Below are 18,349 nucleotides of genomic sequence, written 5' to 3' on the forward strand. Positions count from 1 at the left end.
TTGGGTTAAGCCGCTGCCTTCAGCTCAGGTCATGATCTCAGGGTCCTGGGATCGAGTCCCGCATCGTGCTCTCTGCTCAGCAGGGAGCCTGCTTCCCTCTCTCTCTCTCTCTCTGCCTGCCTCTCCGTCTACTTGTGATTTCTCTCTGTCAAATAAATAAATAAAATCTTTTAATAAATAAATAAATAAAATAAAGGAAATCCTGTCACATGCTACAACATGAACGATCTCTGAGAACATTATTTTAAGAGAAATAATCCAATCACCAAAAGACAAATACTATATAATTCCATTTACATGAGGTATCTACAGTAGTCAAATTTATAGAAACACAAAGTAGAATGGTTGTTGCCCAGATTTCGAGGGAGAGGGGAAAAGGGTAGTATTTTTCAATGGGAATAGAGTTTCAGATCTGTAAAATAAAAAAGTTCTGGAAATCTGTTTCACAACAACGTGAATACAATTTAACACTTAAAATGGTTTTAAGATGGCAAATTTTATGTTACATGTTTTCTACCACATAAAAATGAAAACTGAAAACACTGCGCTAAGTGCAAGAACACAGACACAAATGATCACATACTGTATAATTCCTTTTATATGAAATAATCCAGAAGAGACAGATTCATAGAGACTGAATGCGGATTGGTGGCTGCCAGTGGTTCATGGAAACAGAGGTGAGGAGAAACTGCTTTAATATCTAAAGGGTACTGCTTTGCAGTGATTGAAATGTTTTGAAATGGGACAGAGGGAACAGTTACACCATATTGTAAAGGCACTAAATGCCACTGAACTGTTTACTTTTAAAATGGTTCATTTCATGTTATATAAATTTCCTGTCAATAAATTATTTCTTAAAAATATAGGAGAAAGTTGGGGCGCCTGGGTGGCTCAGTGGGTTAAGCCTCTGCCTTCAGCCCAGGTCATGATCTCAGGGTCCTGGGATCAAGCCCTGCATGGGGCTCTCTGCTCAGCAGGGAGCCTGCTTCCCGCCCCCAACCCACACACACACACACCCTACCTAGTGTTCTGCCTACTTGTGATCTCTCTCCCTCTGCCAAATAAATACATAAAATCTTTAAAAAAAATAAATTAAATAGATAGATAGATAGATAAATAAATAAAGGAGAAGTCAATCAAAGGTTTCTAGGAATTTCCCCAGACCCCTGTCATCTGATGATCTCAAGGTTCTAGAGAAATAAAAATAACTGTCTGTGCAAAATGACTGAGAGACTGTATTGTTTCTTACATGAGACTATTCTGTTTATTGAGATTAAAAAGCTTAACTATTCTTCCTACCTAACATTCTTCGTCTTTTAGATGGATGTCTCTGATGAACAGCTCACCAGAAAATTTAAATGGCTTAAACCTTTAAATTCTGACTAGTAATTTCTTCCCTGTGAGCTCATTAGTTAAAAACTAAAGAACCAGGGTAAGGATGTGTGTGTAGGATTCAGAAGTGGCTGCAGCTCCAAATATCAACTTTGGAAAACAAATTGTAGATTTTATAAATTATATAACTTATTAGAAAATTTAAAATTATAAAAAATAAAATTAATGTAGACAAGAACTGAAAATACAACTGAAGTAATGTCAACACTAAAATATTTACACATGGGAAAACTATTAATGCATTTTAAATTAAATTATAAAATATGAAAATGATCAAAATTCATTTTTTCTCAAGTCCCATTTATTAACCATATATTGATTTATTAAAATCCAACACTATTTATGTTTTTATGTTTCAAATAATTTTTACAATATTGATTCTGCAACAACTATAGCTCTATGGTTTCTTGGTATGTTTTTGGAGGTGGAAAGGCAGAATATAATGGGAAAGAATGGCAAATGTTTTAAATGTAGGAAAGGGAATAACAATGATACCACTGATATCATTGGTATCAATGATACCTATCATTGGTAGTTTCTAAGTTTCCAAGATCATGACAACAAGCAATGATGGTTTCAGAGGTACATATACCTGGTGGTTGGCTATACTCATAAAGCCCATGCTTATGAGACAATCTGAAAATTTTAAATAAAATGTATAGTTAATAATAGAAAGGCTATACTTAGAGTTCCAGCCATGCATATCACTCTACTGGGCAAAACACTTGGGTTTTCTTTTTGGTTTTTTGTTTGTTTGTTTATCTGACACAGAAAGAGAGAGAAAAAAGGAACCCTGGTGGGGAAAAGGAGAAGCAGGCTCGAGGGACTTGATCCCAGGACCCTGGGATCATGACTTGAGCTGAAGGCAGGCACTTAACTGAGCCATGCGGGTGTTTTTATTTAACATTAGTTGGCTGCTGCAGTCTGAAAGTGTCCCCTCAAAATTCATGTTGAAATCTTAACCCCCAAAGATGATAATATTAGAAGGTAAGGTCTTTGGGAGGTACTTAGCCCAGGAGGGTAAAACCCTCATGATTGGGATTAGTGCCTTATAAGAGAGTCCACAGAAATCCCTAACCCCTTCCACCATATGAGGACACATTAAGAAGTCCGAAGCCCAGAAGAGGACCCACGCTCTACCATGCTGGTGCCATGATCCTGGACTTCCAGCCTTCAGAACTGTGAAAAATAAATTTGCATTGTTTACAAACTACTCAGTCTGTGGTATTTTGTTATAGAACCTGAACAGACTGAGACACTGGCCATACCACTGACAATTCTATCTTTTGTCATTAAAATCTTGTATAAACAGACTATTCTCGTAACAGAATTATAGAAGCAAAAAATACTATAGCATGTTTTATTTTCATGAATGTTTCTTTATTTTGACAAATCAGAGCAAGCAACTCATTCCCAGGATACTTTATTTCTGCAGTGACTCCAATACAGATATCAAGGAATTGAATAAAGATATATTTCATGTATAAACACTACCTGCTTTCCTATATCAGTCCTTAAAACAATTTTGCTTGATCTTACTTCCCCTAGTATTTATCATTATTAATCTTCAGCAACTAGTTATATTTTATCCCATTTCTTTTTTTCCTATTCTGGTTTATCTTTTTATTCTTATTTTGAGTATTAATATAAATTAGTATTTTCTATCATATATTTTAACAGTATTTATATTATTTTTAGGTTACTATCTTATTCTTTAAGTTTTAGATTTTGTTAATATAATACAAATATATATTTCAAAGTCAAATAGTATCAAAAAGCATGTGTCCCAAACTGTCATCCTCATCTGATTGGGATGGATAGAGATCGATTCCCAATGGAAGAAGCTGAGGGGAATGGAGGAGATCATTGGAAATGTGAAGACAAGGAAATAGGAAGCCAGGATTCTGGATGGACCTCTACATGAATACTGAAATCACTCAGAAAATTAGAGGAGTAGAGTATAGAATATACGAAGAGACTGGCTAGTAGCAATGTCCAGAGATTACTACCCTGAATAAGGGAAATAGTAAACTCATTATATGAAGTTCAAAGCAGCAGCCATTTTTACCAGAAAAAGACCATCTAGAAAAACCCACCCAGGGAGTAAGGCTTCCAGAAAGCATCACCTCTAGAGCCACATCCAGATCCAAAGGAAAGGCTATATAAGGAACATTGCCCTCAAGAGAACCATGTTCATAATAAGAAGACACCATGAAGGGATAGGAAGCCCTAAAAAACATTGAAGACTTATGTAAATATAAAGATCCTAGAGAGCAGATAGGAAGGGAAAGAAAGCCAAGTATGAGTGACCTCAGAGCTATTAGCTAGAGAATCTATTCACAGAGCGCTCACTTTGAGGAATGACTGAGGTTCAGTGTGATCATGATGGATTAAAATCCTGACAGTCACTGAGTACTGAGTCTTGACTGTCACTGGGTCTAGCGCTGGAGCTCAAAGTCAGGGAAGAGAAAAGCAGAAGACAGGAATGGTAGGAGAGGTTTAACACAGAGCATGACTGTCAGCTTCATTCAAGAATATCTGATGTCTTAAATGATGATGATGTTCGTAATTGTCAAATAATTCAGTGTACTGATCTCAGGCCTTAACTGTCTCTTTCGTTTTAAGTATGGGACCTTTTTCCCTCTCAAAACAGATATTTCCTAAAACACTATGTGCTGTATCCACAGAGCTGAGAGTCATTCCCCCTGCCTTCTTTAACTGCCAATTGCGTGTATGTGGGAAATTATACTGGACTTGCTTTCTCATAAATCACATCTTCACAGACAATGTATATAAAATGAGTTTATACCTGAGGTTGTCCTGTAATTACACAGAAAACAAAATTCAGAGCTTCCATGATTTCTCCACCCACATCTAATCCTCGCAACGGAACTGAAAGATACAAGATTTCTCTCTTACACAGAAACTCAGGGATACAGAGAGAGAAAAGGAAATGAGGGCTATCACTGTGAAACCACTGAGCTATCTCCATGAAGGAGAAAATCTTGGAAAGTTTGTGAAGTGTGCCACTTTAAGTGCTTTCCTAGTTGGCGTCATTCAAACAGAGGAATACCTCAAACTGCAAAATGATATTCTGATGAAGACTTCAGTCCCCCAGGCAGTGCTGGGAGATAAAAATGTTTATGCGGCAGGTGTCATTCAAATGTCCTCTCTTTTAATCCTTGAAGGATCATCCTGCCTTCCTGTAAGAATGGTTGTAAATCCAGCATAACACCTGAGAAGCATTTATGCAATGCGAAGGTCACATATCTTTGAAGGACAAAAGTTGGTAGAAAAAAAGAGAGAAGTTAAAAAATTTGACTATTCTCCCTCATTTTCAAGAGCTTTAGGGCAGTTATAGAACAGGACTGATAAGAGCTTCAGAGCAACCAAGCCACTGTAGACTGACTGGCCTGTGCCACAGAGTGGAACGTGAGCCATAGCAGCAGGAAAAAATGTCAAATACAACCTTCTGTGATGATGAACTGTTCTGCACTGTCCAAAAGCCATGCATGGATCTTGAGAACTTGAAATGTGGCTATGTTGACTAAGGAAATTTTTCTTTTTTATTTAACTTTAAAGTTTAATTTAAACACCCACATGTGGCTACTGGCTACCCTATCAGGAAGCACAACTCTATACACTGGCTGAAAAGACAAGTGAGTGGACCAGAAGGACAAGAAAGGCTTGAATGACAATGTAAACAAACCATTCCAGTCAAGGATGCCAAACACAACTATAATTGCCCACCATGTAATTGCCTATCACTTTTAATTGTAGGCAAACCCAGTGCAGTATAGGACAGGAAGGGTTACAACTAGAAAGAAATCCAACCCTTTATGATTTTACATTTGCCTTCTACACAGGTCAACTAAGAGAGCACCCACTAACTATTTACATCTACACACACACACACACACACACACACACACACAGAAAGATAACTTACAGCTAGCTATAAACAGAGTGGAGGATATGTGAAATGACTAGAAATCAGCTAATCCATCTGCCTTGCTGGCACAAATTTATAGAACAAAATCTCACAGGGTACACTGTCTCTGCAGGGTTTTTTGTTTTTGTTTTTTTTATGTTCATCTCTTGTTGGACTGAATTACATTTTGATACTCTAGGTAAATCTCCCTTTAAAATACCCAGTAAATGCAGAATGATTCAAAACCTTAAGGAATGTGTGACACTCCAGAGAACTAAATACATATAATTTAATTTTGTAACAAATTCTTAGAAACCTAGGAGAGCCACAATCTAAACATTAAAAAATAGGTTAATATATTTTTAATTGTTGACAATGTTAAACAGTAAATTGAACTCAAAAAATGAAAATACCAAATTGCATATGAATCCTCCCAAAAAGTCATGTAACAAACTTAAACTGGATTACATACTTTCTCTAATTTTTAGTGACCCCCAGGCTAAAATGCTTTTGTGGATGAATGATGACATTAAAAGCACAGTTATATATTTCTACTATATAAGAATATAAGTCACAACATAGACTTAATAAGAAAACATATAAATTGATCTTAACATACTTAAAAACATATATACTAAATTACTACACAAACTTATTAGTTTCTTTCTCTTCTTTCCCTTACTTTCCTATCAAAGAATGTGTGTGTGTGTGTGTGTGTTTGCATACTTCTGCACATATACAAAATTCAGGCATTGAGTAAGAGAAAGGCATAATGCTTCAAGATATTAACCTGTCACAAAAGGATTATTTTCTTTTTATTGTCTTTATCAAAATTATAAGAGTACAGTTTTGAAAAAATAAAAAAAAAATCCCACATAGCTTATTTTGAAAATTAGCATTCTATTCCCTCCACCATCATATACTTGCACACATACACACACACATACATACAAAAACACATATACACAAATTCAGATGCAATCATTTTCAACTCTCTTAGTGGTTTTAGAATTACCTCAACATAGCTAAATACTAAATAATCTATATGGACTGCAATAAAAAATGAGCCTCAATAAATTTAAACTTATTTAAATAATACAACGTATAGTCTCCAATCACAATGGGATAATACTAGAAGTCAATAACAAAAGGAAATTTGTAAATTCACGAAGACGTGGAAGTTAAACACCACATCCTAAATAACCAATGGATCAAAGAAAAAAACTTACGTAAGAAATTTCACTTTGATGAACTGAAATAAAAACAAAATAGAGCAAAACTTTTAAAGATGGGTAAAACAATGCTAAGAGGGAAATGTATAGCTTTAAAACCTATATAAAAAAAAATAAGATTCCCAACTCAAAACCCTAACCTTCCACCTTAAAAAAAAAAAAAACCAAGAAATAAGCAATAAGCAAGGAAACTAAACTCAAAGTAGGCAGACTTGGTAGACAGTAAAGGATAAAGTAGAAATATATGAAATAAAGAACCAAAAACACTATAGAAAATCAACTACATCAATAATTGAATCTTGAAAATATCAACAAAACTGTTAGATAGGCTGACCAAGATGAAAAGAGAGATGACTCAATTTTAAAATAAAGTCAGAAATGAAAGAAGAAACATTATTCCCTATGCTACAGAAATAAAAATAAGAGAACACCATGAACAACTGTATGCCAACAAATTAGATCATTCTGGTAAAATTTCTCAAGACAAAACAGAAGATTTTACCACCAAAAATACAAACTTCCAGTTATAAGTCCTGGGGATATAATGTACAGCATGGTGACTACACTTAATAATACCGTATTGTTATACTTGAAAGTTCCTAAGATCGTAGATCTTAAAAGTTCTCATCATAAGAAAAAACCTGTAATTATATGTGGTGATACATGTTAACTAAACCTATCGTGGTAATCATTTCTTTATATATACACATATCAAATCATTATGTCGTACACCTGAAACTAATAAACATTATCTGTCAATTATATATCAATAGAAGAAGAATAAATGAAACAAGATGGGATTGGGAGGGAGACAAACCATAAGTGACTCTTAATCTCACAAAACAAACTGAGGGTTGCCGGGGGCAGGGGGTTTGGGAGAAGGGGGTGGGATTATGGACATTGGGGAGGGTATGTGCTTTGGTGAGTGCTGTGAAGTGTGTAAACCTGGTGATTCACAGACCTGTACCCCTGGGGATAAAAATATATGTTTATAAAAAATAAAAAATTAAAAAAAAATAAATAAATAAACTATAAAAAAAAAAAATAGAACCAGGGAAACTTGCCTCAAAGAACTATTAAAGAAAACTATTAAGATATAGACAAAAGGAGGGAGGGAAAGTAGGGGAGACCCATTGTCCTTAGTTTTCTGAAGGGAAGCCAGAGAAATGATTTCAGCAAAATAGAAAGTTCCCAGGAGAGAAAACATAAGTACAAAAAGAATATCACGTCATTTCAGAATTAACATTAGGGAATGAAACCAACATCCAATGGGTTCCATCCAAAGTGGACCATAAGTCAAAGGAAACTCATGAAATCTAACAGGCAATACTAATAAAGAACTGAAGAATGAGAAACAAGAGAAACCCTTCTTTTGTTCTGGAAGCTATAAATTTGATAAAGAGGAATATATGCAAAAAGTATTTTGAAAGTCTGCCCATAATTTGACCTGACAAAGAAATACTACTCATAATTAACAATTGGGATGACAGATATTTTGTATCAAATAATATAATCATGCCACTTCCAATGATGTGGCCTTAATGTTTTAATTGTCTTCTACAGATATATATTTAAGTCAAGATAACATTTCCTAATATTCTATAAATTCCTGACAGCATCAATTTCTTTTCTTCTTTTCCACTGTATTATAGGTTTTTATTTTATTTGCTTCTATATTTACCCTTGTATATATAATTAGTTAAGCATCTAGAAATTATCCCCCAAATAAACTTAATCCCAGCAGAAAGTAATTGTGACTGCAAATTTTTTCCTATGAATATGGAAAATGGAAAATGAAAGAGACTATATAGAAATGGCAAATGACATTTTGATAAGTGTAACTTTATGAAATTGAAGATTTTGAGTGCTAATGACTAGGGGAAAAGTTAATAAACCCAAAGAATACATATGAAAGTTTTGTGTCCATAGGCTAAAAGAATATGTACTATTCATCATGTTTGGATTCCTAACATGGTATCATGAAGGTCCAGTGGGTCAGGAGGATGAGGACATAACATTGTTTTATTCAAGCTCTACAGCTCAGCAGCAGGTAGCCTTGAAAAGTCACTTAGCCTTGCTGTGCTTTGGCTTCTATGACTGGAAAAAGCGGAAAAATCTAAAGTCTCAATGACTGTCTTATTGGATTCATGTGGAAATAAACTGATATTAGATATGTGACTACCTTATAAACTCTGAGTACTATATAATTAGTAATTAAAAGACTGCTACCATAATTTTAAAAATCAAAAATTTATATAAATTTATAACAAGCAAATAGATTGAATTAGTAATTTAAGATAAACATGACAAAGGAAAGCCCAGGAACAGATGACTTCACTGGTGAAATCTATCACTAAATTAAAGCAGATTTACAATATAATCCTTCACAAATTTTTTTCCAAAAATAGAAGAGGAGAGAACACTTCTCAACTCATTCTAAAAAGTCAATATTACCCTGATACTAAAACCAAACAAAGACAGTTGAAGGAAGGAAACTACAGATTAATATTCCTGATGAACATGGATGCAAAATCCCTCAAGGAAATACTTAGGAAACTGAATGCAGCAATAAATAAAAAGAATTATACTCCAGGTATAATGATCAAGCAGGATTTATTCCAGGAATGTAAGGCTGGTTTAACATATAGAAATCAATCAATATAATGCACCACATTAACAGAGGACAAATCAAGATCACGAAAGTAGAAGCCAAAAATTTCTGACAAAATCCAAATTTCTTTTGTGACCAAAATACTCAACTAGGAATAGAAGAGAACTTCCTCAACCTGAAAAAAGGAACTGAAAAAAAAATGCTAATATCCTATTTAAAGATGAAAGAGGGATACTTTCCACCTAATACCAGGAACAAGTTAAGATGTTTGCTCTTACCACTTCTAAACCATATTGTACTGGAGATTCTGGAAATCAGGGAGCAAAAAATACAAAAGGCATCCAGATTGGAAATAGAGAACTAAAATTTTCTCTATTTGCAGAAAGCATATTTTTATAGGAAATTCTAAAGAATCTACTAAGAAACTATTAGAACTATGAATAATTTAACAAGGTTACAAAACACAAGATCAATGTCTAAAATCAGTTGCTTTTCTACACACTTAACATGAACAATTTGCAAATGAGATTAAGAAAACAATCTCATTTACAATCACATTAGAACTATTAGACATAAAATTAAAGAAGTGGGAACTTTGTATGCTGAAAACTACAAAACATTGTGGAAATAAATTAAAACCTAAATAAATGCATAAACATCTCATGTTCATGGATTAGATGTTTTAACATTGTTAAGATGGCAACACTCCCCAAATTGATCTACACATTCTTCACAATCCTTATCAAAATCCAAGCTGGATTTTATTTTGCAGTAATTGGCAAGGTAATCCTAAAATTCATATGGAAGTGCATGAGACACAAATTAGCCAAAAATGTCACTGAAGAACAAAACTGCTTGACTCATATTTTCTAATTTCAAAAATTACTACAAAATATACTATACTAACCAAGACATTGAGTTATTAACATAAAGAAAGACATCTAGATCAATGGAATAGAAATAAAACTCCAGAGATAACCACTTATATTTATGTTTAACTGATTTTAGATTAAGGGTGCTAAAGCAGTTTAATGGGATAAAATAATGTTTTCAATAAATTCTCCTGGAACAAATGGACATTCCATGCAAAAGGATGAAACTAGATTCTTATAGCATACACAAAAATAACTCAAAATGAGTCATAGAACTAAACCTAAGAGGTAATGTTATAAAACTCTTAGAAGCAAACATAACATCTTTATGATTTGGATTATGTAATACCTTAGATATGACACCAATAAGCAAAAGTGACCAAAAAAAAAAAAATGACATTGGACTTTGGTCACACATGTGCTTTACATTGGCAAATGATGATACTCAATATAAAGAAGATGTGAAGAAGAGACAGTGTGCTACCACACTAGAATGTAAGATTTCTACTATAACCTCAAGGTCCAGAAGAATGCAGGGTAGCTTGTAGGTGCTCAATAAATATTTGTCAAATGACGATTATCAATGGAAATATAAATTGGTACAAGTTTAATGGTGGCAATGTGGATAAATGTGCTAATAATTAAAATGTACATACCCTCTCATTAATTTCAATTCTAAGTATCCAAAAGAAGAAAAATAAAGTTCTTAAAAATGAATGTGCAGGTCTATGTGCTGCATTTTAATTTACTTATTGAATGGATACTTACTGATCACCTGATGGGTGCCAAAAATATACTAATGCTACAAATATAATGTTGAATTATATATCAAACTATTTTCCCCCTTGGAATAATAATATGATTGATGGCATAAAGATATGTGACTAAATAAAAAAGTCCACATCTCTTTTAGATTAAAATTTGTGTTAAATTAGTATTAGAAAGATTATTTCCCAACATGAGCTTAAAACATTATGTTACTTCACAGAAAACTAGGAATCAGATAAGCCAAGAAAATAATGTGACCTTGTTCTGGAAATTCTAAACAATGTAATATAAGAAAAATAGGTAAAAATTATAATTATCTAATTGGAAGAAACAAATAACAGTATTTGTAGTCTATTACAATATTCCTGAAAAATCTAAAATAAATTGAAGGATAATTTTAAATAATTGAAGTTTAAAGTGAGATGGACAGTTTTGTTTTGTTTTGTTTTGTTTAAGATTTTGTTTATTTGGGGCACCTGGGTGGTTCAGTGGATTAATGCCTCTGCCTTCGGCTCAGGTCATGTTCCCAGGGTCCTGGGATTGAGCCCCACATCGAGCTCTCTGCTCAGCAGGGAGCCTGTTTCCTCCTCTCTCTCACTTTCTGACCGCCTCTCCACCTACTTGTAATCTCTCTCTGTCAAATAAATAAAATCTTTAAAAAAATATATAAGATTTTGTTTATTTGACATAGAGAGGTATAGTAAGAGAGGAAATACAAGCAGAGGGATTGGAAGTAGCAGGCCTCCTGTTGAGCAGGGAGCCTGATGCAGGGATTGATCCCAGGACCCTGCAATCATGACCTGAGCTGAAGGCAGATGCTTAACAACTGAGACACCCAGACACCCATGTTTTGTTCTGCTTTCTTAGGTTGGCTCCATGCCCAAAATGGAGCCCAATGCAGGCCTTGAACTCAACCCCTGAGATGAAGACCTGAGCTGAGATCAAGAGTCGGATAGTTAACTGAGCCACCCAGGTACCCCAAGATAGACAGTTTTATACATATTTCACCAACATTATTTTCAAAATTTAAGAGCAAAAAATAAATAAAACACAAACATTTACACAGCAAAAAAGATCATAGAAAAATAATTTTAAAATATTCCAAAATTTTGCTGAACAGCATAAAATCCTTTAATAAAATAAAAGGCCTGGGGTGCCTGGGTGGCTCAGTCCATTGAGCATCCAACTCATATTCAGCTCAGGTCATGATCTCATCGGTCCTGATTTAGCCCCCAGACAGGCTTGAAGAGTCTCTCCTTGTGCCCCTCCCCCTCCCTGCTCCTGCCCTCTCTCTCTCAAATAAATCTTTTAAAAATAATTAATAAAATAAAAGCCTTTTCTTATTTCTGAATAGGAAGCTGAATTTTAGACAGAAATCACTTCCTTGGGCGCCTAGGTGGCTCAGTGGGTTAGGCCACTGCCTTTGGCTCGGGTCATGGTCTCAGGGTCCTGGGATCGAGTCCTGCATCAGGCTCTCTGCTCAGCAGGGGGCCTGCTTCCCTTCCTCTCTCTCTGACTGCCTCTCTGCCTACTTGTGATCTCTCTCTGTCAAGTAAATAAATAAAATCTTTAAAAAAAAAAAAAGAAATCACTTTCTTGTAATTTTTCTTTAGTTTAATGCAACACAGATCAAAACCCCCATAGAATCTATAGCTATAAACTTGAGAAAATGATTCCAAAGTTTATCAGGAAAAATAAAACAGAAAACTGGCCAATAATATTGTAAAAGGAAAACAGCAGAGGCCACTTCTCTTACCAGAGAGTTAAAAGAATTTTAACAGTAACAACCAGGCCAAATTGTTAGCAACTAAATCACTACTGTTGTAGGGTAGTCTGTTATACAAGAATCCAAGACATGCAATTTTAAATGATCTTTCACCTATTGGATTGGCAGAATATTATATATGCATGCATATATAATCAATGAAACCTAGTTGTACAAACACTATAAGCAAGATTTTACACTGGTACTGGCATTTAATATAATTGGTATAACCTTTTTTTTAAGATTTTATTTATTTATTTGAGAGAAAGAGAGTGCACAAGCAGGGAGAGTGGGAGAGGGAGAAGCAGACTCCCTGCTGAGCAGGGAGCCCAAAGCAGCATGGGTTCCCAGGACCCCGGGATCATGACCTGAGCAGAAGGCAGGTGCTCCTGGTATAACCTTCTTTAGAGAGAAATTTGGCAACTCATATCAACAGCCTAAAATAAGTACATAGAGTTTGACCCAACTATTCTCCTTCTAGAAAGACATAATGAAAATAAATAATGTGAAAGTAAACATTTATGTATAAGTATGTTTTCTACAGCATTTATAAAGCCCCAAAAATGGGAGAATCTTAAATGCATAGTAAGAAGGATTAGTTAAGGGACCATAAATATGATATAGCCATTAAATAATAGGATAGATCATCCTTTAAAAATTAAAGCATATTTAGAATACTTAATTCAAAAAGTATCATTTTAACTAATACACTGAATAAAAATGTGGGTGAAAAATATTTAATAAAGTATTACTTCTTTACAATTATAGATATAGTAATATAATAAGCATAGAAATATGAGGGAGAGGAAGAAAAACAGAGAGAACCCCATATATAACCAGAGGTCATTGTCAAGGATTAGGATTTATTTATTTTATTTTTTCTTTCTGCTCTTCTAAACTCATTTTAACTTTAATAATAAACCTTCATAAGCAGGAAGAGATTATCATTGACACACTTGATTAAAATATTAAGTTAATGCTAACGAAATTTGCAAATGGTCAGGGTATAAGAGATTTGAGATATTAGAATACTGTAAAACTTAAAAACAGAAACATCTTCTGAATCTCCTCAAATCATTTGTTTATTATGTCTTTTGTCTGAATTAGAAAGACAAATTAAAAATACCCTGATGATATTTCATGCACTTCAAAGTCCTTTTGCTGAAAAGGTAAAAGGAAAATCTAAATAATATTTATACTCTGATATTATCTGATAGCCAAAAGTAAGCCAAAGAAAAATATTTGCAAGATAATTTTCAAAAAAAGAAAAGATGTTCTCTCTCTTCCTAGTAACCTTGCTAAAAAGTATCTATCTGGAGAGAGGTTACCAGAGGGGACGTGGGGAGGGGGATGGGTCAAACAGATGATGGGGATTCAGAGTACACTTACAGTGATGAACACTGAGTAATGTAAAGAATTGTTGAATCATTATATGGTATACCTGAAGTTAATATAACCCTGTATGTTAATTATACTTCAATTTTAAAAAAATAACAAATTAAAAAAAAATTTTCCAGAAAAATAAATAAAATTAAAAGGTTCTAAATATCACTGTTCATTAATGTAGATGAAACCTATGGAAATTAAATACAGTATAATATATATCTTGAGTATACTTAATGTTGTCTATAAGACGAGAATTTTCATTTTCTCTAATGTCAGAAAAGCACTTTTGCTAACTCATGCACTACGCTTGCCTACAGCTAGAACAGACATGAGTGAATTCTGTACACTACATCATTCCATGTGAATCACATGTGCACAAAACTAATAAAACATATTCCAACTAATGTACTATACTTAAAAAAGCAAAATTACTCTTCAGCATTTTCTTAAATCTAAACATGTCCCTAAATTTCCTTTATTTTTTCCTCCTGAAAGCTAAGTAACAGCTATCATTGTTCCTAAAATAAGATTTCAATTCAGGAAACTGTACTTCAGTGACATGACTAAAAATGGATAATTAAAGACAGTACCTGGCATTCAATACACTTTCTTATTGCATTATGAATTATTTTCACTTAACTCATTCTGTTCTACACCTATTGGGTTTAAGGCAACATGCTAGTTATGTTGGAATATGAGAACTGTTTGGCCTAAGAATGTTATCCTTCAATTATCATAGAGAAATTTGATTCTTGTTTAGGAGGATGCAGCAACATGACTTTCCACATCATAAGTAGCAAGAAGTTCTTCCCTTGGCACTTATGTTGCAAAATCTCAGAAGCAAAAACATAGGAGAAATGGCCCCTAAAGCTTTGTCAAGTGGTGCCCCTAAAGCTTTGTCAAGTGGTACCCCTTGCTCCTGGGCATATTTCAGGAAAGACATTTTCTTTGATTTTGTTGCTTGTTGTTGTAAAATTGCTAAACATCAAGGAACACGATAAAAAGAACCAGTATCATAGCAACCTGTCTTAAATCCTCAGAGCACATCTTTGATAATTTCTGGTATTGATTCCAAGAGCATTAAACATATAACACTTAAATATAAGTATAAAGCACATGCTGGTTCAAATATAAGTGATTTTTGAGTTAGCATCAACTTTGTTTCATAACGTGTTATACCTTGAATTTTCTAGAGAGCAGAACTGATACCAAAGGTTCTTTATGTGTGTTCTCTAGAACTCTCGAGACATTCTGCAAGTGTGAGCCAGACACTTCTAGGAATCATTTTACTGAATTAAAAGGTATACTCAGGCACACTCACAAGTTAGAAAAAGACTCACTACAAAAAGACCTTAAGTGATGATCTCTGATAGCTTCTGAGTTAGGATTACCTTAATACCACTACTCTCCAATCATATGAATAATAGAAAGCCGAACATACTTCTTTGGGAGAAAATGCTATGCCACATTCCAGAGATGTCCCTTCCTCCAACTCCAAAGAATATATGTCAGGAAATGCAGGGTCTGTGAATTCCCCTATAAAACATTAAAAAAATATTATTTTTTAAAAAGCCAGATACATATCGATAATACCACTGTTAAATATGGAAATGAAACTTTGAGAAGCCTCATAAACGTGTCTATTATGATCAAAAAGCAATTGCTGTGGAGGGCTGCATAAGGTTGCTGCTGGTTAAAGAAAGACTCTTAATACCAAGGTTCCAGTCACCAAAACTGATATTCAAACATGCATCAAACATATATTCAGTCAGCAAAACAAACAGTAAGCCCATTTATTTTTAAATCTCCAAAGTTCAAGGATAAGCATCACAGTCATATGCAGAAGAATGTAGAAAGTAATGAAGGTCAAAGTCAAGTAAGGGACTGAATCTTAGGTCCAAGAAAGTGGGAGACTCCCTCTCCAGCAAAGACAGAGAAAGGAAGACCCAGATCTCCTCTGATGCCTCCAAGAAGCCACACAGAAGATAAACACAATTTTATACAAGGTCACTTATTGACAAAATACAATCACTCCAGATATAAAAGCATTAGGTGAAGATATAGAAAAATTGTCAAATAATAATGTAAATGTCAAGGTTAAAAATTATAACCACTTAAATAAACTTCTAGGAAAAGTTCCTGAAAGATCAAATGTTTATTATAGTAGAACCTCCTGGGGGTGCGTGGGTGGCTCAGGGGTTGAGCCTCTGCCTTTGGGTCAGGTCATGATCTCAGGGTCCTGGGATCAAGCCCCGCATTGGGCTCTCTGATTGGCAGGGAGCCTGCTTCCCCCTCTCTCTCTGCCTCTCTCTCTGCCTATTTGTGATCTCTCTCTCTCTCTGTCAAGTAAATAAATAAAATTAAAAAAAAAAAAAACCTCCACCCTCATCCAAACAATTCTAAAAATCCTATCTTCTCCCCCAAATTTTCTGATTAATCCAAGGAATGATGATAATTTCTATCACCCATTTGTGGAAATGAACTTGAATAACTCATTGCACCCTCCTTCAACTTAATCAATTTCAGTCACCTTGATGAAAAACCATTAAATGACCAAAAAACCTCATTAAGTATATATTAATCTGCTGTTTGTAGTTTGTGGAAAGATACACATGTTATACAGCAAAGAAAACCTACTTAGAATGGGTATATACCTAGAAAATATAATAAAAACAGATGGATACATACTCAAATATATTTGGAATATATGTAAACATATAGTCTGTGAAATGAAATAATCCAAGACAGCTTCAGTAAATACTTCTTTTTTTTTTTAAGATTTTATTTATTTATTTGACAGACAGAGATCACAAGTAGGCCGAGAAGCAGGCAGAGAGAGAAGGGGAAGCAGGCTCCCTGCTGAGCAGAAAGCCCAACGTGGGGCTCGATCCCAGGACCCTGGGATCATGACCTGAGCTGATGGCAGAGGATTTAACCCACTGAGCCACCCAGGCGCCCCAATATTTCTTAAGTGCCTGTAATGTACACAGCACTATCGTGGACAACTCTAGTAGAAAACAAAAATCAGGGACGCCTGGGTGGCCCTGCTAAGCAGAGAGCCTGCTTCCCCCTCTCTTTCTGCCTGCCTGCCTCTCTGCCTCCTTGTGATCTCTGTCTGTCAAATAAATAAAATCTTAAAAAAAAAAAAAAACCTTTAAAAAACAAAAACAAAAACAAAAATTACACACATAGTCGTTGACCTCATGGAGCTAACAGTGTAGCAGGGGAGCCAAACAGGTACACAGCTCTCTTTGATATGAGACAGAAATGGTTAGTACTAAAATGAGACTTACACAATGCCCTAAGTGAGTAAAGATTAAAAAATAATTTCAACCAACCGGACAAGGGTGGGTATGGGGCTAATGACCCATGGGGACTCATGAGGTTTAAGCTAATTTATAAAAGTGGGTGGGATCGCAGACACCAGGAACAGAAGAGGAAGAACCATCCTAGAAGGGAAATCCAGTGCCATTAGAAGGAAACGTGGAACGTAATCTGGCTGCAGTGGGGACAAGGCGACTAGAAAGACAACGTGGAGTCATACCCAAATGGCTTCAACATGGCCTCTCCAACAACTCATCTATCCAATAATCTTGAAATGATCACAAGAAAAACCAAGTCTAATTTGTCACAGAAGGGTATTTATGTGTTAAAATACTTATAACACTAAGATACATCTTCAGAACATTTTAAGTGTAAACTTTGTTGCAAATTGTTAATAATAATTAAGATCAAGGGAAGTACCTCCTGGACTGTGTCAGCAGCCATGCTGCTAAGAACCACTGCTATTGGTAACATGAAACAAACAAAACTTTTTGATCAGAGGAGTGATGTGATAAGATCCTGGCTTTAAGACTACTCTCCAGAACAGGTCCGAGGAGAAAAGCTTGGAGGCATGGGAAGCATTTGAAAAGATGATGCAGTGGTCTAGGAGGGAGGTTTGTGCTAGGGTTAAGGCAGAATTGTGAAAACATATGCACTTTGTGGACTAGCTGTGCAGAATAACCAAGAGGAGTCTGAGATCCAATGAACAAGGTACAATGACAGTAAATGAGGTAGTCAGTGAGAATAAAGTGTTAAGCAACTAAAGTTTCAGCATCCAGACTTAGGAACAAAAAAAAGAATAGAAAATTCATACGTATTTCCAGCCGCCTGCTGTAATCATTCCTGGGCTAGTACACAATGTCCTCTCATACCACGCTCACCTAAACCTGATCCTCCCTCTGTATCACCTCAACCATGAATTGTACCTCCAGTCGCCTACCTCTTATAAACAAAACCTGGGAGAGATCTGAGCCTTGCTCCTCCTCCCTAAGACCCAGGTCCACTTGATAAGCAAGTCAGAGCATTTCTTATGTCTCGGCACCTTTGTACTCCTTTCCTTTCCATTTC

The 18,349-nt window shown here is 35.0% G+C and overlaps 1 protein-coding gene across 1 annotated transcript in view; it reads right to left on the reverse strand.

Annotated features, from left to right (window-relative positions):
* CFAP47 (cilia and flagella associated protein 47) overlaps nt 1-18,349 on the reverse strand; it is a 531,154-nt gene that overhangs the window by 425,542 nt on the left and 87,263 nt on the right. The window contains exon 21 of the mRNA XM_059385274.1: nt 15,399-15,493. Coding sequence (XP_059241257.1) covers nt 15,399-15,493 — 95 coding nt within the window. The remainder of the gene's footprint in view (nt 1-15,398; nt 15,494-18,349) is intronic.

This window comes from Mustela nigripes, chromosome X, assembly GCF_022355385.1.
Source record: "Mustela nigripes isolate SB6536 chromosome X, MUSNIG.SB6536, whole genome shotgun sequence".
In the NCBI taxonomy this organism is placed as follows: domain Eukaryota; kingdom Metazoa; phylum Chordata; class Mammalia; order Carnivora; family Mustelidae; genus Mustela; species Mustela nigripes.